This window comes from Cucurbita moschata, unplaced genomic scaffold, assembly GCF_002738365.1.
Source record: "Cucurbita moschata cultivar Rifu unplaced genomic scaffold, Cmos_1.0 Cmo_Scf00024, whole genome shotgun sequence".
Classification (NCBI taxonomy): domain Eukaryota; kingdom Viridiplantae; phylum Streptophyta; class Magnoliopsida; order Cucurbitales; family Cucurbitaceae; genus Cucurbita; species Cucurbita moschata.
The window spans coordinates 2,610,662-2,638,017 of NW_019268540.1; the positions used below are offsets into that span (position 1 = coordinate 2,610,662).

General features: G+C 36.6%; 3 protein-coding genes and 1 long non-coding RNA gene across 4 annotated transcripts; 1 reads left to right on the forward strand and 3 right to left on the reverse strand.

The window, feature by feature from the left end:
* Positions 1 to 344: 344 nt before the first annotated feature.
* On the reverse strand, positions 345 to 3,590 carry LOC111460760 (exocyst complex component SEC15B-like). The gene is made up of 2 exons (XM_023104039.1): positions 830 to 3,590; positions 345 to 705 (listed from the first exon to the last, which is right to left on the reverse strand). The coding sequence occupies exon 1, from the start codon at positions 3,272 to 3,274 to the stop codon at positions 857 to 859; it is 2,418 nt and encodes an 805-aa protein (XP_022959807.1). The 5' UTR covers positions 3,275 to 3,590; the 3' UTR covers positions 345 to 705; positions 830 to 856.
* A 1,301-nt stretch (positions 3,591 to 4,891) lies between these two features.
* LOC111460761 (60S ribosomal protein L19-1-like) lies at positions 4,892 to 6,790 on the reverse strand. Its single transcript, XM_023104040.1, has 5 exons — positions 6,599 to 6,790; positions 5,855 to 5,977; positions 5,363 to 5,676; positions 5,222 to 5,283; positions 4,892 to 5,146 (listed from the first exon to the last, which is right to left on the reverse strand). Exons 1-5 carry the CDS (start codon positions 6,708 to 6,710, stop codon positions 5,122 to 5,124), a joined length of 636 nt encoding a protein of 211 aa, XP_022959808.1. The 5' UTR covers positions 6,711 to 6,790; the 3' UTR covers positions 4,892 to 5,121.
* A 3,823-nt stretch (positions 6,791 to 10,613) lies between these two features.
* LOC111460639 (large ribosomal RNA subunit accumulation protein YCED homolog 1, chloroplastic-like) lies at positions 10,614 to 13,428 on the forward strand. Its single transcript, XM_023103845.1, has 3 exons — positions 10,614 to 10,712; positions 11,020 to 11,580; positions 12,952 to 13,428. Exons 2-3 carry the CDS (start codon positions 11,027 to 11,029, stop codon positions 13,358 to 13,360), a joined length of 963 nt encoding a protein of 320 aa, XP_022959613.1. The 5' UTR covers positions 10,614 to 10,712; positions 11,020 to 11,026; the 3' UTR covers positions 13,361 to 13,428.
* Positions 13,429 to 26,165: 12,737 nt separating this feature from the next.
* Positions 26,166 to 26,973, reverse strand: LOC111461077. The gene is made up of 3 exons (XR_002713524.1): positions 26,961 to 26,973; positions 26,797 to 26,869; positions 26,166 to 26,186 (listed from the first exon to the last, which is right to left on the reverse strand). It is a non-coding gene; the product is annotated as an uncharacterized LOC111461077 (long non-coding RNA).
* Positions 26,974 to 27,356: the final 383 nt, after the last annotated feature.

The window sequence follows — 27,356 nt, forward strand, 5'->3', positions numbered from 1 at the left end:
TAATTTAGTTATGTCAATAGAATTCTCAAATGTCGAACAAAGAAGTTGTAAGACTGAAGGTGTAGACAAAAGTGACTTAAGTGTAAAATAAATGGTATATTATGTTTGAGGGCTCCCAGCTCTAGAGAAGGAGTCGAGGCTCGATTAAAATGAGATTGTTTGAGAGCTCTATAGGCTTCAGGGGAGGCTTTATGGTGTCCTTTGTTCGAGGAGAGGATTGTTGAGTATTGTTAAGGAGAGAATCTTGTGCTCAAAGTTTAATATTGTGGAAAGTCGTGATTCCTAGCCAAAAATATCTCAAACTCCTTACTTATCTAATCAACAACAAATCACAGAGATTTATGAACAAAGCTGATAAAACTTTGAAGCAGGCACCATCACACTTAAAACCGTTAATAAATACCCTCATAAAACTACCCTATCTATCCCGCATGAATGGTCATTTAAACAGACATATCAACGTGAAAACAGTAAGAACAAACAATAAAATGGAAGATTATCATTAAAGAATGACAACACTAAAGGCAAATTACCAGTTGTAAAGGGTATTCACAGTGACCTCAATTCATGATTTTGAGAGGGAAGAGCATGTAAACCTTTTATGTGCAGGAGTAGTAATCCACAAAGCTCGGACTTGGCTCAGTTCTCGCCACCAGCACCACCATATTTCCAAGACCAGATCTCCATGGATGCTTTCTGCTGACACTTTCCAAAGATAAATCAAGTATGAAACCACTACATAATTGTGATGATATACAAAAATGCAATCTCTAATCAAACAGAAGAACAACAATTTGGAGGCTGAAAGGAAATAAAGTTAGGAATGAACCAATAAGAGATGAAACGCTAATCTCTACTAGCTCGCATCCCTGAGTCTTTTTATCAAGGTATCCAACGACTTCTTTTTCGGATTCTGCTTCATATTTCGACTTCCGAAGGTTCCGAATAACCGATCCGAAGAATCTTTTAGCTTCTCGGATATTGTGACGACTTTCTTGTAGTCTAGACTGTTGTAACTTCTCTCTCGAATCACTGGATTCAGGAAATTCTCTGGATGGCTGCTCAAAAGCAAGTTAATCATTTGTCTTGCTTCAGAAAGAGCTGCCTTTAACTGATTTAGATCCTCCTCCGCATATATAGAAGCTTGATTATCGACAAAAGCTTCCAATAATTTAATATCGACGTCGAACCCCATTACAGCATTAAGATTAAACCTCTTTACCGAATCGGCTTGTAAAGCTCCGACGATCATCACCGATATGTGAGAAAGAACATCTTGTAATACTCTTTGAAGGACTTGAACAGGCAATATCTGTTGAGCTGTGGAAACCAGAGTTTCTAAATAAAAAATAACCTCATTTACATATTCGTTACCATTTTGTAGAGGCTCATCAGGTACCCAGTTAACATTCTCAATCAACAACATGAAACTATCAACCTTTCCTTTAAGCAACCCCGAAAGCGTCTCTTCCGCTGCCTCACGGGCTTTGATCAGTGGAAAGCGTTGCCTACCCCTCTCAGCCATTCTCAATGGAATACCAGAAAGCTGAGCAGCGTGACGAAAAAAGAAATCGCATGCTCGCTCGAAGACAGCCATATTTGCAGCCATTTGCATGGCTTGAGGAACTCCATGGACAGAAGAACTTATGAGCTTCAACAAGGCTCCATCCAGGACTTCACTTAATAGCCTATCCAAATACTTCTTAACTACATCGTAGAAATCTAGCTGCCCACCATATGACATAAAACTCACAGCATCCTCAATGAAAGACCTCACAATTCGACAGCAATCAGGCACTGTGGTGGAAAATGGTGCAATGTAGGGAAATGCAGGTACAATATCTGAATCTTGTAGCTGAAAAGATAGAACATTCATGGAATATTCATACTCTTTCTTCATCAACATTTGTTCAAATTTGTCAGCGGACAATGCCTCAGTAATCTGTTTACGGCAATCTGATATCAATAGTTCGTGATACTTATCCCGGTGCTTGCTCAAAACATCTAACAAGGGTTCAACTGGATACCAATATCTACGCAAAGTTACTCCTAGCAAGCTCACATAATCCTTGATTAACAAAAGATGATTTGCAGTTTGCATTCTAGAAAACTGATCTTCAAGAACAGAACACATTTTACTCATAGCAGTTTCCCATAGATTCTCAACCTCCATTTTTGATATCAGACCACCACTAGTTCTAAAAATCCTATCCTCCACAATGAAAAATCCAGCAATTTGAGCGAAAAACGTTTGATGCGATTCAAGGAAAGGAGTCATTGATGATACCTGAAAGTCGGATGTTAATTGAAGCTTCCGATTCTCAAAGTAATACTGTTTGAATCGATCTTCGAGTCCTAAAGTCTGGTGTATGTGATAGGCTCTATACAATGGAGTCAAATCAAACCCTAGATGTCCACCTCCGCCGTTGGAGTACAAATCCTTTGCATCATCCCCAACTGTACCAAGGCCGTCTTCATCCTCTTCCTCCAAAACGTACACACAATCTCTTAAGCTAAGTCGACTCTGTTCCTCCGCTTGGCGCTGCTTGATTCGCAGATCTTCTTCACGTTGGCGAGCCGACGACGCTTGACTGATTGCTAACTGTCCCAAAGTCCGACTGACGGCTCGGATCTCTACCAGCCAATCCCCAAACTCCTTGCTCACTTTCCTCTCTATATACGAACGAATTTCAGGAATATACTTCTCCAGCATCCTCTTCAGCGTTGACGATGGCGTTTTGTCCAAAAACTCGTTCTCAATCGAGTCCAAGCACTTCAAAGCCATATAGAAATTACCGTCCTCCAAGTGTTTGTTCGCTCTCGTACAAAGTTCTATGGTATGAACACAGGCGCGGACCGAGTCGAGCGCGAGATTGAGGTTCCGCGACACCGTCCGCGCTTCAACGAAGGCATCTAAAGAAGAAAGCAGGGGAAGACCGACAGATTGAAGCTTAGAGTTGGATTCAGAGAGAGCAGATTTAAGAGAATCGACATCAGATAGAAGGGATCGGAGGTCGTCAACAGCAAGGATGAAATCCTGGTAATGAGCCTTGCAGACCTCTTCGATCTCCAATTCCTTGGACTTGGAGAAGGCGCGTAGATGATGAAGCAGAGTCTCTGGCTTCCCGGAGACAAAAGCCTTCCGTACAAACGGAACTAGATCCTCGCCGTTGCAGATCGCGGAGGAAAGAAGAAGCTGGTCGAGTTTATCGGCGGAGTCACCGGAATCAGCGGCAGACGGCGCCACCTTTCGGCGGTATTTGGAGGAGCTCATAGTGGGAAGGATCCCGGCGAGAGGGCGGCGGTTATGGGCGTTGTGAACAGAGGGAATTTCGGGGGTGGATTTTGTTATTCATTAGAAAATAGAAGGAAAATGGGGGAGTCGAAAGGCAATATATTTTATTGACGAAAATGACACTGCCCATGAATGCTGATCTGGCTTTGACGGATTGAAAATTTGGGGATTGACAAAGGGTATTTTGGAGATTCTGGACACTCATGTTGACCGGAGGAGGAAGAGGCGACGGGAATTTTGACGCGGGTAATTCGGCGGCGACGGTACCGGATCGCATCTTGAGAGTATAATTTACTGACAGTAAGAGCTCCCGGTATGGGTAAAGATGGGTAAATATATATATATTATAGACTAAACCTGGCAATTTAAAATTAAAAAGGAAAATAAACGTCTCAATTTTTATATCTATTAAACAATTTCTTAAATATATATTTTATAAATCATTAGAACATAAAAATTATCGTTGTTAATTGAACTTCAAAACGAGTTGTGTTTTTTTATTTCAATTTAAATTTTGTATCTATTCAAAATTTTAAAAAAATTCTTCTTTAAATTTATAATATTTATTAGTTATAAATTAAAATTTTAAGGTTTAATTAGACTTAATAAAATAACTAAATTATATATTTTTTTTTAGTGTGTTTAATACCTATTAAATAAGAAAGTTTTTTATAAAATTTTAAAATTATCACCCAATTTAAAATTTTTAACTTTAGTTTAACATCCGTATAATTAGTCGTGTCATTCAACTAAAACCTTATTGTAAAATTTTAAAAAAAGCAAAGTATAAATATAAATAAAATTGGTAATTTTAAAGGACTTTCCTTCTCGAGACTCAACACAGATTTACTCGTGTTGTATTATTTTAATAAAAAGAGATCTTTCGTAGTTAGTAAAACACCCACTCCAATTCAACCGCTATAGAAAAAGTAAATTATTATATGAAGCTATGGCATTATCAAATTTAACATAATTTAGAAAGAAAAAAAACTTTAATCTTTTATATATATATATGTTTGTCACTTTTCAACCACTCTAACCAATCCGTGTTAAATTGATAATTATTATTAAAATTCTAATTCTTCAAAATTTAACAATAAGAATAAAAAAAAACGTATTTTTGGTTTTAGAATTTATAGAGTTAAAATATTTTTCTCATAAAAATTATGGTAAATAAATCGTGGGAAAACAAACATAAATTAAAAAAAATAAAAAACAACTTGTTTATCAAACAAGTGAGTACCAAAACTATAAAAACCCTCCAACATCAGTGCCTTTTGGTATCAATGGAGGTTGCAAGTCATTTATCAAACAAGAAAATCTTGAATAATCATTTAATGTAACGCTCCAGATCCACCACTAACAGATTATCTTTTTTGGGCTCTCTCTTTCCCTCAAGACTTTAAAACACGTCTACTAGAGAAAAGTTTCTACACCCTTAAGAAACCCTTATATAGAGTGTTTTTTTTTACTCCCCAACCAAGGTCATCTAGATTACAGGTTAGTTCAGAACAAGATTGGCATACTAGAAGAGATGAGAAACAGAAAAACTGCAAATTCAAAACCACGTAAAGCTCACCTTTGATCAATCAATATGCATTTAATCTTCCAATAAATTCCATTCAGCAAACACGGTTGACAAAAAACAATGAACATAAACTAACAAAATTACCAGGCTTAAAATCCTTGGTGTCTTCGACATGATGAAGTAACAAGGTCCAAACTGAACAAAAAAGCTGCAAAAGCCCTCCTCAAAACACTACTACTCTAGAATAATGGTGCCATCAGAAGTAAACCTTCCCCTTCGATGCTCCTTTGTAAAATTCTCACTTCTTCGATTTCTTCGATAGCCTGCACATAACGAACCGATACTTAGTATCGCAAAATGAAGATAGATTTACATAGATTATCACGGTTAATTCTTACTGAGTAGATTGAGCAGCAGGTTGAGCTGCTGATGTCACGGGTGGTTGTTTCTCCCCAGGTCCCTATAACATCGAACAAACACGAATTACAACAGCATAGAAGGTACAAACATTATGTTGTTAACAGTCAAGAGTTAGAAACCTGTGCCAATCGTTCCTCCCTCCGAGCAAACTTCCTTTCCCTGCTGGCTTTGTTCTTGGCCCTCTTAGCCTCGAATTGGTCTGACAATGTCTTCTCTCTTGCCTTCTCGGCCTTCGACTTGTGGATGCTCTCCATCAACACACGCTTGTTCTTAAAGACATTACCCTTAACTTTCATGTACATGTCATGATACATATGCTTGTCGATCTTCTTGGATTCTCTATATTTGCGGAGCAATCTCCTGAGAACACGCATTCTCCGCATCCAGAGGATCTTGGTCGGCAACCTTGCCTCCCTGGTACCCTTTCTCTTACCTGAATAAGGTTTAAACTGTGAATTTTAGTACAAAAACAGAATAGTGCTCATCAAGTTCTTGACTTTGTGTCTAAAAGGGAAAAACAGTGATATATGCATAGGGAGTACTAAAATAAGATTAAACACCATAAAGCTTCTCTATAATATACATAAATCAAGGCTTCAGAAGAAAAGTACCATATCCAGAGTGTCGACCCTTTCTCTTGGCCTCTTTCATACGGCGTGCTCGAGAACGGGAGTGGATCTTGGTTGGCTTCCTGATGACGAAACCATCCTTGACCAACTTCCTAATATTTTGGCCTGTACTCAACAATCCAGACATTAATTAGCAACCGAGTCACAAACAGTATTATCTGTTAATCAGGTACTAAAGATCACAAAATGACAATATTTTTGCTAAAAATCAGTAGTTACATATCAGTAATAACATATTATAGATAAACATTACTCCCGACAGAAGATAGAGCTTGTGGAATTTGGAAGTGTAACAAGGCGTAAAAGCGAAACAAACTCCATGGCGAAAGTGCCTTCCTCGCTATGCGAAGAATCTGAGGGAAATAGTTTTTTAAAACTTAAACAAGATTTTTGTTCAATAACAGCAATTTCCTATGCAACTCAATGATATCATCTCCTAGCAATCTACTGCAAATCATTCAGCCAAGGGATTAACTAGGGTTTCAACTAACGACGACGGAAACAAAATAGTATAATTACCATAACCAAGAAAAATAACAAGGAATCACAATTCCAGACTTAACCTAGGGCAAAATTTTCAGATCCGAAAACGTATTTCATCTAGAAAACCTAAGGGACACAGAACAATCTTCAGATCATGAAATCAAACGAACAGAAAACTTCAAGCAACAACATGGAGATTGAACATAGATAGAATCTAAGTGAACATAGATGGAGAAAGCGTACGAGAATTCGCCATGGAGATTTCGTTGACCTCATTGGGATCGAGCCAGACCTTGCCTTTCCCGCACTTGAGGACACTGGCGGCGAGCCGCTTCTGGAGCTTTAGCGAAACCATTTTTTCTCCTCCCTTCCCGGCCGCTTGTTGCAGAGAAGATAAGCTTACAAAGGAGAAAAGGAGTGGCCTTCTAGGGTTTTAGAAGTGACCAATTTATTGTGGGCCTCGACCCAAAAACAAAAATAAAAATAAATTTAATTTTATATTTTAAAGTTTTAACAAAGTCTAAAAATATATATATTCTTAAATTTTTTATTTTTTTTAAATACTTTTAACTTGCAAGAGTAATTTAAAAAGTTTGGATATAATCTATAATGTATTGTATTGATAACAATTTCCGCCCATATTTTGACAGTAAGATTTTTTTTAATATTTTTTAACATGTTTTTTTTTTAAGTTTAATGATATTTTTGAAAATAGTCGGATGCTATTCTTAAAATAAAGTATTAAGGTTATGAATATGTTTTATATTTTTTTTAAGTTTAAAAATATTATTAAATTTTTTAAAATCTAGAGATATTTTAACACAAAATACAAAGTTTATAATTATTTTTATTAATTTAGTATATAAATGTTTTATATTTTCAAAGAAATTTATTAATAGAAATAAAAGTAGACAAACGTATTATTTAAGAAGTGAGTAGTTATCAAAACGTAGTCGTTTTTAGCTGTGTCGTGCATCCTCCGGGCTAAAACATTGCAAGACCTCAAAAAATGGCTCTCCCAAGGCAGCTGATCTCTGCAACCCCGACGATGCTACTGTGGCTGCTGGCCACTGCCCTCATTCCTTCGACCACAGTAAGAGAGTTGAGTTGGATTGTGTAACTGCTTAATTCTACCGCTAATAAAATATTGTCATCTTTAGGCTTTCTCTCTAGAACTTCCTCTCACGGTTTTTAAAACAACTTTCCTGTATAATGAGCTATCCACCATAATATCGGGTCTAAAGTAGGACTTATACTATATTCAGATCGCATAGATCACCAACCCAACTAATCCGAATTTTCGATAAAAAAAAATTCATTTAACTCAGCTCGTGTATACTTCTAAATATGGGATAACAATTAAATCGAGCGGCTAAAGGTACAAATTGTGGGTTCATTCGTGCATTAAATTGTTATGGAGGTGTTGTAGCAAGAATCAGTTGCATGACTTCGAATGAAAAAGGGAACGAAATGGCTCCTTTTTCATTCTTCACCTTTCCAACCGACAGCTATGACTATATTGATGGTGTTAATCTAACACATGCGGAAGCAATTTTGATCTTAGGCACTTTTAGAACATCAATTATTGTAAATAAGTAGCATGTTCATAAGTATTAAAACTTAATGAGTTTAAATACTACCTTTTTGTAGTTCAAATTCCTTTTGCCTCACGAACCGGTTTCGAACCACCACTAGTGTCTTCTCCACTATCCTCCGGCCTTAGAACGGGGTTGTGGAATCCGGTGAGTGACTAAACTTGGGAGGAATTTTGTATATGTGAAGAGAGTGTTTGTGAGAGGTTTTTCTCAAGGTTTTTCACCGAGATGAAGAAGACCTCCCATGTTTGGCAAACATGCAAGTTTGGTTAAACCAAATTTTGACACCTCAAAATTCCACTAACATGGATTTTTCCATTAGATGAAGTCAACATTTTGACTTTCTTCATTTTAATTCAACAATTAATTTGAATAATGAATTTCAAATTAAAGTAACATTAAATGATTAATTAAACTATTTAATTAATATTTAATATTGATTCAAAGGTCAATCCCAATCAATTTGGACACATAATTGATTAAGATATTTAAATCTTATTTAAATATCTCAGATTCTCTCTTTTTGTTTAATTCGTAAATAAAACAAAATTGCGGTTAAATATATCGTATATATGTAACGCATATTCCCTAATTTGAATTCGAACACTTTGAACTCACTCGTCACATTGTTCTATGGTTTAGTCCGATATGAGCTAGCAGAGGAACCTAATGGACCTATAGATCATGGGCTCCAACGATCCAAGATTAACCGGTTAAACTCATTAACCTAGTTAACCAACATTCGTTAACTACTAGGACACTCCACTATAGCCTACTAGTTTCACTCCCCTCACTATAGATATATTTCTGTCCATTTGATATAACCATGATTAGTAAGTCGATCCTTCACAAGTTGTTCGTAACTAGAGCTGGGTCAATTTACCGTTTTACCCCTGAAGTTACTTCTTGTTCCTTATGTCTCACTGATCCTCTAATGAACAACTGGTTTGTGGTCCAACCAGTAAACCGAATCCCTCTCAAGCCAATGAGAGGGTGGGGCCCCTTGTTCAAGACCTGAAGTCAGTGTTTAAGGGAACTACCTTTCTTCTATCCCTAAAAGCGGGTAGGAGTGAATTTCGTCTTGCACCCCATGTCCCCAGCCATTCACCCAGTCTTACCCCTGAAATGGGAGGCCTATTGAGTCGGCAAACTAGAGCCACTCTCACCCATGCAAATCTAAGGATAATTCCGAATAAACAGGAGTTCATGGTTAACTCAGGATTAAAACCGAGTTACCTAGGTTATCGAATGAAAAGAAAATCAGTCTCAACACTAAACGACATTATAAAGTGAGAGTGGTTTTCTTCATGGTCCAATCTTATGCAATACTCATTGCATAGGACGCCCCCACTCACATGTCTCCACATGTACAATTTAGTGATCACATTGTTTATATCATATACAAAAGTGGGCCGCATCCATAGTGTCCCCAGAATAAGATACTCAGCCTTATCCCTATACTATAGATCATTTTGACTATATACTTGAACTTGATCGACTCTTATGTCTCTACATATAGTTCAAGTAATCATACTATAGCCAAAGTGTTCTTAGTTTATTGGATTTAGATTAATGATCATAAAGTTTACTTTATTCAATAACAATTTTTACGGACTAAACAACAATAATAACTTTATTGAAAATAGAATATATCTTTGTTTACAAACTATGAGTTTTAGGACATAAAACCCAACATATATTGGAAGAAAGTCTCATATCGGCTAATTTAGAGAATGATCATGAGTTTATAATCAATGAATACTATCTCCAATCATTGATGTTAGACGTTTTGGAAAAGCCCAAAACAAAGTTATAAGAGCTTATGCTAAAAGGGGACAATATTATATCATTGTGAAGAGTCGTGTTCGTCTAAGAAACTATTTCTTAGTCATATTGTTAGCTTCCAAGCTAACGGGCAAGGCCAAAGTCACTCAGTGCAAAACATTTCTTCCTCCTTCGCCATGTGAAGACTACAAACACCTCCGACATTAACAATGACATTTCGGGTGCTCCATTTCCTTCTTTTCGAGTGTGTCATCAAAAGAGAAATGAACGGATGTTAACAGTAAAAAAAAATACTTTTAATTCAACACGTAGGGTTGAAGATTTAAGTTTACCTTAAGCTTAAAAAATATATATCCGACCAGGATTCAACATTCAGATTTGATACCTAATGATCTCGACATTCACACATATCAACACGAGTCATTTCAGCATATTTTGTTCTCAATCATATGTTTTTTAGTAAAATTTTCGAACTTTTATTTAAGGTTTTTTTAATTATTTTATTATCGGAATTGCTCTCATTTAAATGTGGTATCAATTCATTTATATACCACTCATTCACTGGGATGTCATAGCAACACGTTTCACTTAATTAAAAATTATAAATTAAAAAATTAAAGATTGGATACCACTTGTTACAATCACAACGTTTCACTTAATTAAAAATTATAAATTAAAAAATTAAAGATTGGATACCACTTGTTACAATCACACCCTTGTAGCAGTAGGACCTTGTAGAATTAAAAAATTAAAGATTGGATACCACTTGTTACAATCACACCCTTGTAGCAGTAGGACCTTGTAGCAGTAGGAGAACAATTGTGTAACACTTAGCTCTAATCTTAACGGCCCGTTTGTGATAAGGAACTGAAATAAAAATTCGCTATAAATACAATCCTTCCTTGATTTTAGCCACCGGATAAATCTTTTTTCGCAGGGAGACGCCAAAATTTCCTTCCTCCACTTTCGCGAAACAGGTGCTTTTCGAATCTCAGACCCACCTCTGTTTTCTCTGTTCTAACGTAGTTCTTTCACTAATCTACTTTACGTATCTGGAAATTTTCGTGATGATTATTATGTTCAAATTGTATCACAAACTGTTCGATGAAATGCGCAACTTAATTAGCCAATTAACTCGTTCGCAGTTTAATCTGACCTAGTTTCTCCAATGTTCTTGTAGGATTTGATTGTTTTCGCTCGACTTCATTAATTGACTAGTTTATATAATTTGTGAGCCAATGTTATTTGTATCTGGATATTTTCTTATCCAATTTCTACGTGCAGTGTACAAATGTCAGCTGTATTCCCCACATCAGCCGTAGTTTCCAATGGATTTATTAAGATTGGCTGCTTGAAATCCAAAGGAATTGCTTATTCCAATTCCAATTTCCGCTTTGTTGCTTGTAAAATTCCAGGGACATCTATGAAAAATATACATCCAAGCTTGGGTGACTCATGTATTAAGCTGAAATCTACTTCCCTAAAGTGTGTGAAACCTACTGATGAGTCCTTTTTTGAAGACAATACTATAATTACTGATTGGGAGGATCAAGAAGGGGAAATTGAAGAGATGAGCTCACCTTGGGAAGGAGCAATAATTTACAAGAGGAACTCTTCTGTTTCTCATTTGGAGTATTGCACAACATTAGAGAGGCTTGGATTGGAAAAGCTTTCAACTGATGTCTCGAAATCTCGAGCGTCCGAGATGGGACTATATGTGACGAAGGCTGTGAAAGATTATCCATTTGGAACTCCTGTTCAAATCTCCGTTGATGTTACGAGGAAAGAAAAAAAGCTGAGGCTTGATGGTATCGTTAAAACTGTCATCACTCTCAATTGTTATAGGTATCCTATCTGCAAATTAGCTCCCTATACAACATTTCTATTTGTTTGCTTTCAATCAATTTGAACATACTATACTTATACACTAAAATGCTTAAATCATCTTAGCTCTGTCACAAGAATTTTAGTGAATGAGGAAGTATCATCTGTTCTAAGTTTTACATAGATTTCCTAGTTTATAACCTCAACTAAATGGTCGGAGGTTCAAATTCTCATTCCACATGTTCGACTGAAAGAAAAATGTTTGACATAGGTTTACTCACTCATTTGTAACCTTCCTTTTGATGGATGGGTACTCAATATTCATTTTCTTCTATGTATGTGTCGAAGAATACTATGTTATTATTCACACATTTTTTCCTTGTTCAGAAAAGCAACTATATTGCTTACTCAAGCTACTTATCTTCTGCGTTAGATTGCCTTCCATATGATTTCATCAGTTTTAACTTATCAATTACAATTCTAGTTGTTACATTTGATAGGATTTGTTCTATAGGTTTACAAGCCTTGTTGTTGTTTTGGTTGTTCTCACGTCATGTTGACCTGGGATGAAGTATTTTGTGAGATCCCACATCGATTGGGGAGGAGAACAAAACATTCTTTATAAGGGTGTGGAAACCTCTCCCTAGCAGACGCATTTCAAAAACCTTGAGGGGAAGTTCAAAGAGGACAATATCTGCTAGCGGTGTGAGGTGTGTTTGGGCTGTTACAAATGGTATCAAAGCCAGATATAGAGCGATGTGCTAGTAAGGAGGCTGAACCCTGAAGGGGGTGGACACGAGGTGGTGTGCTAGCAAGGACGTTCGGCTCCAAAGTGGGTGGATTGTGGGGTCCAACATCGATTGGAGAAGGGAACGAGTGCCAGCGAGTTCGGCTCCAAAGTGGGTGGATTGTGGGGTCCAACATCGATTGGAGAAGGGAACGAGTGCCAGCGAGGACACTGGGCCCCGAAGAGGGGTGGATTGTGAGATCCCACATCGAGAAGGGAACGAGTGCCAGCGAGGACACTGGGCCCCGAAGAGGGGTGGATTGTGAGATCCCACATCTATTGGAGAGGAGAACAAAACATTCTTTATAAGGGTGTGAAAATCTCTTCCTAACAAACACATTATAAAAACCTTGAGGGGAAGCCCGAAAGGGAAAGTCCAAAGAGTATGATATCTGCTAGCGGTGGGCTTGGACGGTTACATATTTACTTTCTTTGTTTTTTCATCTTACCTCTCTACATCAGTTTACTTCTTTCTTTAGAATGTACCATGTTTATCATGGGAGAAAATCGAGTAATATACGATGAACATGGACTCATAAATTTGTACTGTACCATTTATGCCATTGTCATCGATGTTTTCGACATGCTAATGACCTATGTTGCAGGTGTTGCGAACCCGCTGCTGAATGTGTTTTCTCAAACTTCTCAATTTTACTAAGCCAAGACCCGCTTGACGAACCCGAGGTCATAAACGTTGGAGTCATCAACGGGCAGGATATGTTCAAGACATATGATGGATATGGCGACGAAGATGATGAAGAGTCGATTGATTTGGATGATCAACTCTATTTTCCTCTGGGAGAGAAAGAAATAGATATATCAAAGAACATAAGAGACCTCTTGCATCTGGAAATTACTTTGAATGCGATATGCGATTCGGGATGCAAAGGTATGTGTCTGAAATGTGGTATAAATTTGAATACTGGAAGCTGTAACTGTAGTAAGCAGGATGTAAAGAAGAACGATTTTGGTCCTCTTGGAAATTTGAAAAGGCAAATGCAGAAGAACTCGTAATAGTTGAACGCAGATCATGAATGCTGAGCTCATTTACAACCATGTATTTATAATATGAGTTTCGTTACTACGTGCATGTCATGATTGATTTAAACATGACCTATTTATATTCATGTGGGCTCACTAGCCTTAATCATGCCAATCGAGCGAACTTGAGCCAAATGCCAAACTGAGTTGACAAGGAGCTGTTGAGTTGATTGAAGCCGGTTAGGAGTTACATGCGCTGACCGAAGCCAGCTAGGGCACTGCACGGAGGGCGATCAGTTGAGGGAGCCGACTGAGAGCCGCTTCCTTAGATGTCGGCTAGGAGTTGCACGGAAGGCGATCAATTGAGGGAACTGATTGGGAGTCACTTCCTTAGAGTCGGCTTGAACGGGCCAGTTGAGGGAGCCGATTGGGAGCCGCTTCCTTAGATGTTGACTAGGAGTTACACGTGCTGACCTAAGCCGGTTAGGAGCTGCACGGTGCGCGATTAGTTGAGGGAGCTGACTGGGAGTCGCTTCCTTAGATGTCGGCTTGAATGAGCTAGTTGAGGGAGCCGACTGGGAAGCGGTCGCTTCCTTAGATGTCGACTAGGAGTTACACGTGCTGACCTAAGCCAGCTAGAAGCTGCACGGTGTGCGATCCGTTGAGGGAGCCGACTGGGAGCCCCTTCCTTAGATATTGGCTTGAACAGGTCAGTTAAACGTGCCACGTCAGCTGTTGGATCAACCGAATGATGGGTTACGCACATGTAGGCCTGGTGGAAGCTGGATGCTCGTGGGCTGGGCTGGCTAAAAGCTGGCATTCATGAGTGGGCTTTTGGCATTCATGGATCATCTGTGTGAATGTGGGCCATCTTCGCTTGGGCCACGCTTGTAGTAGGACCGAAAACGCACCATTGGGTCGATATTGCAGTGCTGGGCCGAGGGTCTGCTAGTAGACGAATAAAACTAAAATGGAATGGGATTAATTAGGAGTATACATTCAACCCGACAACCTGGACCAACCCAACTCGAACTATAAGGGTTGGGTTGGGTTGGGTTGGATTAGCATTTCGGGTAGGGTTGAGTTCATTTTTCTGAACCTGAACTGAATCGGTTTGGTTTTGGGTTCATGGGCAAAATCTTCGGGTTGACCCGAGCAAATTAAAATATATTAAATATATTAAGAGTATTATGGAATTAATGGATTTGGCAGAGTGGTACTGAGTCCAATCCAAAAACACTTACGATCGACGCCAATCAAATACATGATTCCGTTCTAATTTTTAAAGAAACTTATGTTTCGTTTATATTATTTTATTATTTTTAATTAAACACTTTAAAATAAAGTAACGTATAACTCATGTTTATATTATTTAGATCAATGTTCATAAATTATATACGTATATAATTTGAAAATATATTCTAAATTAAATATATATTTATTGTAACATTGTTATATCACAATTCATATGCATTTTTATTTTTCTAATAGTTTAAAGGTAACGTATAAATAAGCATATTTCAATTCGATATTTTTATATATTTTTTATTTTTGTTATATACAATACTCTTAAACTAATCATCTTTATTGTTTATTTAATTTCATGTTCTATCCTTGTATTTTTGTTACTTTAACCAATCCTAAAAAAATGTCGGTATTTAATTGTTCTTAGTTTTATGATAATGTAAACTATGTTAATATGTTACAATTTTCTCTCGTCATTTTTTTATTGAATTTATTATTATTATTATTTGTCAATAATTATTATAGATTGATTTGTGTTTGTGAACTTTTTAATATATTTTATCTTTCAAATAATTATAAATGGTGGGTAAATAAAATTAAAAAAAAAAAAAATTTGACAACCCAACCCGGACCCAACCCAAACCCAACCCGAAAATAGAAGGTTGGGTTGTGAAAAGTTTTGGGTTGAGTTGGGTTACCAATCCAACCAACCCGAACTTTTGGGTTGGGTCAAAAAAGTCCTCCAACCCGACTCAACCCGGACCATGTACACCTCTAAGATTAACTACAGTAGACGAATAAAAATAATATTTTAACCTAAAAATATAATTTTTTTTATTTAACAAGCTAATATTAAAATATACCAAATTAACTTATTAGATAATAAAAAATATTAATTAATTTATTAGTTTATGCTTTAACATACTCGCCAAATTTAGAAATTAAGTAGTCAAACATTCTATAATGTTCTAAAACCTAAAAAATTTGAGAATCTTTCGGTGGTCTTTTCTAAATATAGTTATCCCATCAAATTATATATAGGGTTTCATATTATCACTAAAATTCAAGCATCCATTAGTCACTAGCTCGTGCTACTCTTCATCATTTGTGAAACGAGCTTGTAATCCTACAACTTGAATACATTTCACCATGGCCATGGCGAAAGGTTTCAAGCTCTTTCACATCCTGTTCTTAGTCGTTGCTTTGCAATGTTGTGTGAAGGTGGGTGCCACTTTTGACGATGTCACCGGTGAGGAAAGACTCGGTCGTCGATTTTCATTTCGTGCCTTTGGAACACCTGACACACAAGCCCCATCAGCTGCACCGGTCGGAAGCATTGCTGAAACCCCGGAGGGAGCTGCGTCGGTCGAGAGCATCGCTGAAACCCCGAAGGGAGCTGCGTCGGTCGAGAGCATCGCTGAAACCCCGGAGGGGGCTGCGTCGGTCGAGAGCATCGCTGAAACTCCGGAGGGGGCTGCGTCGGTCGAGAGCATCGCTGAAACTCCGGAGGGGGCTGCGTCGGTCGAGAGCATCGCTGAAACTCCGGAGGGGGCTGCGTCGGTCGAGAGCATCGCTGAAACTCCAGAGGGGGCTGCGTCGGTCGGAAGCATCGCTGAAACTCCGGAGGGGGCTGCATCGGTCGGAAGCATCGCTCAAGCCCCAACCATTGCACCAATTGGAAGTAGCACACAAACCCCAACTGAAGAGTAGCGACTGAGGAGTAGCATGGCTATTAATAAAGAAAAACCTAAACAAAAGTGAATCACTATTTTGTAGATAAATTCATTATTTCTATTTTTTTAATAATGGAATGATTTTCCCTCTCTAATATTTTATTCAAATTTATTATAAAAATTTAAAGATAAAATTTTAATTTATTTTTCCTAAAATATATTATTAATAATAACCCGACAACCCAGACTAACCTAACCCTTTAGGGTTTAGGGAGAAATTCTATGGCTCGAATATTTAGTATTATCTTATTTATTACCTATGTCTATTATTTAGATAGAATACTGTTACCCATTCTTACTAAGGGATCCATCGAAGAAGATACTTGTAGACAGAATACTGTTACCCAACTGTTACCTATTCTTACTAACGGATCCATCGAAGAAGATACTTCATAGACAGAATATTGTTACCCAACTGTTACCCATTCTTACTAAGGAAATGCCGTTACCCATTCTTACTAAGGAATCCATCAGGAAAATACTTCTTCTTCAGAAAATACTTTTTCTTCCATTTTTTCGGAAAAGAGGATCAAGACAAAATTAAGATTATGAACCTTCTTACCCTCCAAATGGAAATAAAGAAAATTACAAAATGCTATTAGAAAAAAATAAAAATAAATACATAAGCTAAATACAAAAAGAAAAAAATAAAATAAATTAATAATATAAAAATAAATACATAAACTAAATCTTCTTGTATTAATAGTTTGTCACATGCTTTAATTTTAAATATAAATAAATAAATCAATAATTATAATTTTAAATATATATAAATAAATAAATAATTAATTTTAAAACATATTTTAAATATTAATTAATTTATTATTTATTTATTGCAATATTATTATATCACCATTTATATATATTTTTAATATATATATGTATTTATTTATTAAACTACTCCTTTATATTGTTTAATATTTTTGTTAATTCATGACTTACTAGAAAAAAAATTATAAGATTTACTAGAAAAAAAAAAAAATTACAACTAGTTATAAATGAAATCGTACACAGAGATGAACGATCCAACAATGAACCCAGCAATGAATGACTCAACACTAATGCTACCCATACATAACATCTATGTCAGCCTTTCGGATACATTCAAAAGAGGAGATTATAACAATCTTTCAGTTTGTTTCCGCCCGAGCTAAAAAAACCAATGTCGACCTCTCTTATAAACCAAATGTTTAATAGCTATTTTGTTTTGCTTCAATCTCCCTTATACAAAGAAAAAATGGGAGATTTAGTTACGATTAGGAAAAATTCCACCTTCATTCATGGATCCCTTATTCTTAAGGATTGATCCAATTCAATAAAATTATGTTTCTTAATTTCGTGATCCTTTAATTTCGAACTTATTTTTGGATATAAATCGAGAGAATTTATATTTTTCCTCGAGAGGTCATTTCTTGGTGTCAAAACAGACAAGAAATGTTAGTATTTAGTTTTATGACAATTTTAAACTATGGTAACATGTTACAATTTTTGTTTTTTAATAATTATAGATTAATTTGTGTTTGTTTGTGAACTTTTAATATATTTTATCTAGTATACAAATAATATAACTGGTAAATAAATAAAACTTCAAAATTTTTTTGACAACTAACCTGTACCTAACCCGAAAATAGAGGGTTTTTAAAAAAAATTTGACAAGTAACCAACTAAACAATAGAGGGTTGGGTTGTGAAAAGTTTCAGGTTCGGTTGGGTTCAACCAACCCGAACTTTTGGGTTGGGTAAAAAAAAAATCTCTCAACCCAATCCAACCCGGACCATGTACACCTCTAACTTACTTAACCAATATAAAATATGTATTTATAATTTATTGATGCCATGTTTGATAATGTAGTTTTCTCTTTTTGGAAAAAGTGTGTTTTTTTTTAATATAATTTTCACCGTTCTAAAACATATTATTCTGTTCGGCTTAATTTTCACCGTTTGGAAGCATCACTCAAACTTCAAAGAGTGCACCGTTTGGAAGCATTACTCAAATTCCAACCATTGAACTAATTGAAAGTAGCATACAAGCCCCTACACGAGTTGAGGGTAGCATTGTTGGGTATGGAGGTTTCTTTAGCTATAAAGCCGTTTGTAACGACCCAAATCCACCGCTAGCAGATATTGTCCTCTTTGGGCTTTTCCTTTCGGGCTTCCCCTCAAGGCTTTAAAACACGTCTACTAGGGAAGGTTTCTACACCCTTATAAAGGGTGATTTGTTCTCCTCCCCAACCAACGTGGTGGGACATCACAATTAAGTCGAAAAACAAGTTTATTATTTCTATATATTTTTTTTCTTAATAGAATGATTTTCCTACCTTTTTATTATAAATTAATTGAACCCGATTAAATATTATGTTTAATATTAATTGAAGTGTCCTAATTATTCAATTTATTTATTTTTGTGTTAATGATCTTATAGGCATAAAATTAAAAGAATTCAACTTTGAACATAAAATTAATTAATTTAATTAACAGAAACATTTACACAATCATTAACTTCATTACACTAAGAATCATATATATGATAATTATTATCTTACCATGGACTCATTATGTCATTAAAGGTAATATATTAAAAAAAAAAAAAAAAAAAAAACTCGGGGGCTGTCGCGACGGGCTGGTGTTGGGCATCGGGTCGCAGATGGGTTCGACCCGGATCTTGATCTGATGGATGACTTCACCCGAGTTGCTGTGTGTTTTTCCGCGTTTTTTCTCTCCTACGAAGTTTTGTGGTTGTTGGAGTAAAATTCTCCAAAAATCCAATTTCTGGGTTCCTTCTCCGACGGTGGCGACCACAACTACGCGGCGGCGTCAATTTGCTTTGGGGCGGACGTATTGAGGTCGGTGATCACTTTTCAGGTTGTGTGGAACGTGAGAATTTTGGTGGGGAATTCTACAAATTCCCAAATTTTATTTTATTTTTAATTTTGTGAGAGTTACGTATAGAATAATATTGAGTTCATGAAATAAAATAATTTATTAATTTATTACGCATCAAAAGGATGAGAGGCTAACCATTATATGTTTTTATTTAAAAATATAATTATCCTTAATTAGAAATTAAGTAGTCAGACATCCTATATTTGGAATACTAAAAAACCCACAAAATTTGAGAGACTCTAAATTTGGTCGGTCTTTTCTAAATATAGTTTTCCTATCAAACTATATATAGGGTTTCACATTTATGAGAAGATTCAAGCACTCACACCTTTGCCACTGCTACTCTTCATCATTTGTGAAACGAGCTTGTAACCCCACAACTTAAAGACATTTCACCATTGCCATGGCGAAAGGTTTCAAGCTCTTTCACACCCTTTTCTTAGTCATTGCTTTGCAATATTATGTGAAGGTAGGTGCCACTTTTGACGATGTCACCGGTGAGGAAAGACTTGGTCGTCGATTTTCATTTCGTGCCTTTGGAACACCTGACACACAAGCCCCATTAGCTGCATCGGCTGGAAGCATCGCTGAAACTCCGTCGGCTGGAAGCATCGCTGAAACTCCGAAGGGGGTTTTGTCGGCCGGAAGCATCGCTGAAACTCCGTCGGCCGGAAGCATCGCTGAAACTCCGTCGGCCGGAAGCATCGCTGAAACTCCGTCGGCCGGAAGCGTCGCTGAAACTCCGTTGGCCGAAACTCCGTCGGCCGGAAGCGTCGCTGAAACTCCGTTGGCCGAAACTCCGTCGGCCGGAAGCGTCGCTGAAACTCCGTTGGCCGAAACTCCGTCGGCCGGAAGCGTCGCTGAAACTCCGTCGGCCGGAAGCATCGCTGAAACTCCGTCGGCCGGAAGCGTCGCTGAAACTCCGAAGGGGGTTGCGTCGGCCGGAAGCGTCGCTGAAACTTCAGAGGGGACTACATCGGTCGAAAGCATCGCTAAAACTCCAACCTCTACACCACTAGGAAGTAGCACACAAGCACCAACACCAATGGGGAGCAATTGAGAGTAGCAAATTAATCACTATTTTGTATTCTTTTATTCTTAAATGGATTGATTTGGTAACATTTTTATCGTAAATGAATTGAACATGTGGTATTGTTTCACACTCTACTTGTTATCCAATGGAATTATCAATCCACAACAATCCAATGAGATATCCATTAACTTTTAGGTCTCTAAATCAATTTTATCTTGTACCCAAATATTGCATGCCTAGGCTGTGATTATTGGAGGATAATCTCAAAATTATGAAGCTTAAACAAGTTTTTGTGATTAGAGTGTACAATCAAAGCTTTAATATGGGTGTGATTTCAAATCACTCAATTCTCGGACAACCTATTCACTAACCTTGGCACTAGATGTTCCAAAAATGGGCATTCCAACCTTCTTAGAGCCTACCCGAAAGAGAATTCAGTGGTTTTGATCATTGATCACTGCACATGATCCTTGATGCTCGATCTACCGGACCTAGGTCAATGTGGAAACTGCCCTAAAACTTAATTTGGTTCATTCATCCATACTTGGTTAAAGAGATAATCCACAAAATTCATAGACTAATCAATTATGCAATCTCAATAGGGAGAAAAAAATCTATCAATCAATTGGAGCACATATCAAAATATATCATCCTCCTTTCTTGCAAACATACAGTATTAAAAACAATATGTATCATAGAAATCACAACCTAGGGTTGGGTTATTTTCGATTAAAAATAATGTATTTATTTAGATTAATTAAATCTCGGTTGTTTTTTATTTGTTTACTTAGTATTGATTAGATTTTGTTTTTGATTTGTTTAATGTTATTAGATTTTGTTTTTGATTTGTCTACGGGTACCAAGATTTTCTAAATATCTTTGTATTCTCTCTCTAACTTGTTATTCATAATTTAATCTCCTCATCAACTATTCAATCACTCTTGCTATTCATAATTTAATTTTTTCATCAACTATTCAATCTTCAATCATTTCCTCTTTCACTAACAATGGGTATCAGTGCTATCTTCTTAATGTGGGCAGTTCGTGTATGGAGACTTATCTGGCTTTCAATCTTTGGGAAGCAATAGAAGAGGATTATGAGGTCCCTCCGCTTCCAGCAAATCCACTGTCCCTCAAAGGCGAAAGCTTGCCTATTTGCCGCTTATCTCAAATGATCTGCATGCGAATAATGTCCCTCAAAACAGCAAAGGAAATCTGGGATTACCTCACGGCTGAATACGAAGGAGATGAGAGGATTTGAGAGGATTTGTGGAATGAAAGTCCTGAATTTGATTAGGGATTTCGAGTTGCAGAAGATGAAGGAGTCAGAGTCGGTGAAAGAGTACTTTGACAGACTTCTCAGCATCGCCAACAAGGTGAGATTGCTTGGTTCTATATTAAATGATTCCAGGATCGTTGGAAAGCTGCTAGTCACTGTTCCAGAGAAGTTTGAAGTCACCATTACTACTCTGGAGAACACCAAAGACTTGTCAAAGATTTCTCTTACACAGCTCTTGAATGCTTTACAAACACAAGAGCAAAAGAGGTCTATGAGGCAAGAAGGGGTGATTGAAGGTAGATTACTTGTTAAGCATCAAGACAGCAGCAGGTATAAAAACAACAAAAATTTCAAAAATCAATTGACATATGGAGATTCATTTGCCAATTATCAAAAGACAAAAGGAGGAGTTTTCAAAAAATCCTATCCACCTTGCCACCATTGTGAGAAGGTCATCCACCATACAAGTGTTGGAGAAGACCTGATGCCTTCTGCTCCAAATGCAATCAACTTAGATATGAAGCTGTGACTTGCAAAGCCAAAGATCTGGTGAAAGGAGTAGATGCACAGGTAGTTGATCAAGAAGAAGAAGAAGAAGATCAATTGTTTATGGTCACTTCTTCCTCAGGCAAAGAATCAAGCGAGAGCTGGCTGATTGACAGTGGGTGCACAAATCACATGACATATGACAAGGAGTCTTTTGAGGAATTAAGAGACACTAAAGACAAGAGAGTGAGGATTGGCAATGGTGAACACTTGGAAGTCGAGGGAAAAGGCACAGTAGCTATAACAAGTTATGAAGGTACAAAATTTATTCTAGATGTTTTTTTTTTTTTTTTTCCTAAAATTGATCAAAATATCTTAAGTTTTGGTCAGTTACTTGATAAAGGCTATAAAGTGTTGTTTGAGAATAAGCAGTGCTTGATCAAAGATGCTAGTGGCAAAGACTTTTCAATGTCAAAATGGAAGGAAAAATCTTTGCTCTAAATCCGACGGCCTTTATATCCAGAGTTAGTGCTACTGAGATTTGGCACAAAAGACTTAGGCACTTTCATCATCGAGGTTTGCTTCAAATCCAATCAAAGAAGCTAGTAGAAGAACTCACTGACATTGATGAGGACATGCCTCCTTGCCGTACTTGTAATTTTGGGAAGCAACATAGGCAACCCTTTCCTAAACAGGCATGGAGAGGCTTGAAAAAGCTGCAACTGGTTCATACTGATCTTTGTGGTCCAAAGCGAACACCATCATTTATTACACTATTTTTATTGATGATCTAACAAGAATGTGTTGGATCTTCTTGCTGAAGCAAAAGTCAGAATTTGCGAGTGTATTTCGGCAATTCAAAGCCAGAATTGAGAATGAAAGTGCATGCTTGATTCAGACTATAAGATCAGATAATGGCAAAGAGTACACTTTAGAAACTTTTTAACAAGTTTTGTGAAGAGGCTGGAATTGAACATCAATTGACAATCAATTGACAGCATCATACACTCCTTAACAGAATGACGTCAGTGAAAGGAGGAATAGATTCATAATCGAGATGACGAGATGCATGCTTCATGAGAAGGATCTTCCAAAACGTTTTCAGGGAAAAACAACAAACACTATTGTGTGCTTGCAAAATCGAATTTCAACCAAAACTGTGAAGGACCTGACACCATTTGAAGTTTGCATGTTAGAAGAGTCTGAAAATGAACGACAAGATGCTTTGGTTGATGATGCACCTGTCAAAGGAGGAGCTTTCAGTGATCGAGAAAAACAAAATCTGGGAGTTGGTTGATCGACCTCTAAATGGAAAGATAATTAGAGCAAGATGGGTGTTCAGAAAAAAGCTTGGAGTTCATCTAAACAAGGAGTGTTAAAGATCATGTATTTGTTTAGATTGTTGTCTGGTAGTATCTAATTAAATCTCCGTTAGGAGTTAGATTTAGTTTTTGATTTGATTAGATTTTGTTTTGATTTGTTTACTGATTTGTTACCTAAATATCTTTTGTATTCTCTATGTAAATATAGAGCATTCTTGCTGTTTATAATTTAATCTTCTCATCAACTATTCAATCACTCCCTCTTTCACTTACATTTTCATAGAAATCACAATCTAATCATGCATATTCTAACCAAGACAAGATGTGCTTGCATGCTAACATGTCCTAGTAATCCCTATATATAAGTATTTCGTGAGGTCTTTTCGGTCACATTCAACTCTCATACATCTCTTTTTTTGGACTTTGTGTAAGTATCTAAAGAAAGAGAATTGTTGGTTTAGTTCTCCACCTTAACGACAGAAAAAATGATTGATCAAATTCTATTGAGTCATCATTTATCAAAGAATGACTCTAGTTATCAAATGATTGAACAACCGGGAGTAATTTACTTACGATACTTAGTTGACATTCATAAAAAGTATCTAATGAATTATGAGTTCAATACATCCTGTTTAGCAGAAAGACGGACATTCCTTGCTCATTATCACAATCACTTATTCACAAACCTCGTGTGGGGCTAATAGTCTGAATTTTCCAGCTCATGGAAAATCCTTTTCGCTCCGCTTAGCACTATCCCCCACAGACATTCCTTGTTCATTATCACAATTACTTATTCACAAACCTCGTGTGGGGCTAATAGTTGGAATTTCCCATCTCATGAAAACCCTTTTCGCTCCACTTAGCACTATCCGGGATAGGGGTATTTTAGTGATAGGTTCTATAGGAACGGGACGATCCTATTTGGTCAAATACCTAGCGACAAACTCCTATCTTCCTTTCATTACAGTATTTTTGAACAAGTTCCCGGATAACAACCCTAAGGGTTTTCTTATGGATGATAGTGACGATATGGATGATAGTGGCGATATTGATGATAGTGGCGATAAAGAGCCATTCATTTTTGGAAAAAGGTTACACAACATAATTTATTTATTATTTTTTCCTTTTTTTATTTTATCTTTCTAATTATTTAGAATCTATTTAATAGATTTATATATTAAATTAATTTTTAATAAATTAATTATGGTTTATAATTTAATTATCCAATTTGTGGAAATATAAAACCATTAACTCCTTCGATCCACCAATAACCATATATTATACTTATGTTAGCACTCAAAACATCTCTCGATCCTTTCTTTGTTTTTTTCTCCACTCGGATCAATCTGCCTACTCGGCTTCTTATACTTAAAAGTTAGTGTTGTTATGTAACATTATGAAAGAAGATCAGGTAAAATATGCACTTCTTCGGGAATGGAAAAAAATAGATCTACTTTCATTTGTATTTTTTTTTTTTTAGGATTGAATGCATCCCTATAGTCTCATATTTAGTAATTCCCGAACTCTTTCTTATGCACTAAGGATCATCGAAATAAGCAAGAAAGTCACCCCATATTCTGGTTAGACCATGTAAATACTCTTAGCAAGTCTCCTAATCATCCCTACATGGTCGCATCGGTTGGAAGCATTACTAAAACCTCGACAGGTGCACCAATTGGAAGTACCACACAAGCCCCGACACCAACTAAAAGTAGCATTGTTGGAAGTTTATTTGGCTATTAAGAAGTAGAACCTAAGCCAAATTGAATAATTATTTGTAGACAAATTCATTATTTCCTTATTTTTCTTAAATGAAATGATTTTCCTCCATTGTTATCATAAACAAATTGATCATCATGGTCTGTTGGTGTGTGGGCTGTCTCGTAGATGGGTTGATTCTATTCAACTCGATTTTTCACCCGTTTCATGCACTCCGTTTCCTCCGAACTTCGAACTGATTGAGATGAAATATTTGTGAGGAAGTCATGGATTCAACCACCCCTTGTTGACCTAAAAAAAGGCATTGAACCACCCCAAAGAAAAATAATATTTGGTACATATTACTACTAATTGTGGTTGAATCATATTTGATATGGACATTTGTAAGAGGAGAAAACTTTGATCTAAATTAGTTGAACATTCAAATAACACATTTGAACCGAAAGAGGGCTGTGAGCATCATTTCGAAATCGATTAAGATACACCTCATTTCGACATCCATACTATTGGTTGCATGGGGTGGTGGTGATGATAGTGGCTCATCTATCCACTTCTAACAAATAAGATTACTTTTGACATTAAAATTCTCAAATTAGTTTTCCTTTTATTAAGGTATATTGTCAAGAAAGTTTCTCGATAAGTTTATTCGGTATAGTCTCATTTAGTAGATTGTGAAACCGTACCATACTAAAAACAATGTGCTTCATTAAATATTAAAAATATCGTTTTTAATTAAAAAGAATGATTATTTCAATGGTAGAAATAAAAAGTTTATCATAAAAAAGTAGGAAAATCATTCCATTTAAGAAAAAAAATACAAAAATAATGAATTTGTTACCCATAGTGATTCAATTTAACTTAGGTTTAGCCTGTATTAAGCTAATGCAGGCTAACAAAATGTAACACCCGCTCATCGACAATGTAACAGGAGTTATCATCGATATTGATAACAAACTCTGATATCCAAACATAAATTTCAAAATATTTCTACAAAAAAACATTCAGTAAAAACATTTAAAACCAGTACTTTTTAAAACTTAAAACGATCAAAGTAAATTCTTTACAACGAAAAGCATAATTACATAAACAGACCCAGACATGGATTCCCAGTAGTCTCTAGCCCGCTGGTCTCATCCTCGGTTGGCCTGCATCATCTAAATCTGGTTTCAAGGTGTTTTTAAGTTTTATTCGTCATTGACTCCTAGTTTCTCTTACTAGGGTCATCTGTTCATTAACGAGGTATCTCAGTTACCTCCAGCCTAGGTTATTAACTCTCTTTTGATATGCTTATCTAGAATTTTTGAACTCGTATGTAAGACTCGCTCTCGGTCAAATACGACTCGTCTACTAATTTCTCTGACGGCCTGTTTATCTCATATACCAACGGTTAGGAGTACTCATGCTCCCTGACTTAGCACACAGCGCGTTGGTCAGGAACTCCGCGGGAATTAGTAGACTATCATACTCATATAAATAAGTCATGGCTCAACAACCAATAAGCATATCCTAGAGTCATAACCTTTCCATTAACATGCATAACATACTCACATTTGCTGCATGCTTTCATACATTTATCATGTTCAACACATAGAACATTTTGGCAATAATTTATACCATGCTTACATCACAGGCAAGCAGTCACAATATACAATAAACATTCAATATCGTCAAAGCTCATATTAACATACTAAGCTCTTAATCAAGTAAACAGCATACTCACATGTTGTAAAGCAAGTTAAGAACTAGTTCAAAGTTCGATATGCTACTTACTTGGTTTCGAACTCCTTTTTCCCCTTGAATGTACGTTTAATAGGTATTCCAACACAATTTCTTCCTATTAGACCTATATTTTACCAATTTCAACATAAGTATAGACCAATTTTGATAGGACAGGTCAAAATGAGTCGAACGGGACAAACCGGGAGCCAAAATACCTTCTCACGCGCCCTCACGCGCCAACACAAGTTTGGGGAATAGTTTCTCACGCGCCTGATCCGCGCACAGTCGCACTTTCACTCGCGGCCTCCCATGCGCCTCGCTTGTCCCTCACGCGCTCGTCTTCAACCTCTGTTTCCTGCAATTTTTCCCAAACTTTTTCTTTAATACCCGTTGTGTCCCGAAGCAATATTTCATCTCTACAGCTCGGATTTCGTTCTGATTTCTTCTACAACTTTATAGATCTCCTAATTACGGTTCTAACAAGCCCTATTTCATAATTTATTATGCAATATGAACCAAGATATCGAGATTTAAAAGTTCGATGATATGAGTTTTTCGTTACCTTCGAATAACTGTCCGATTCAGCTCATGGCCTTATTATACAAAATACA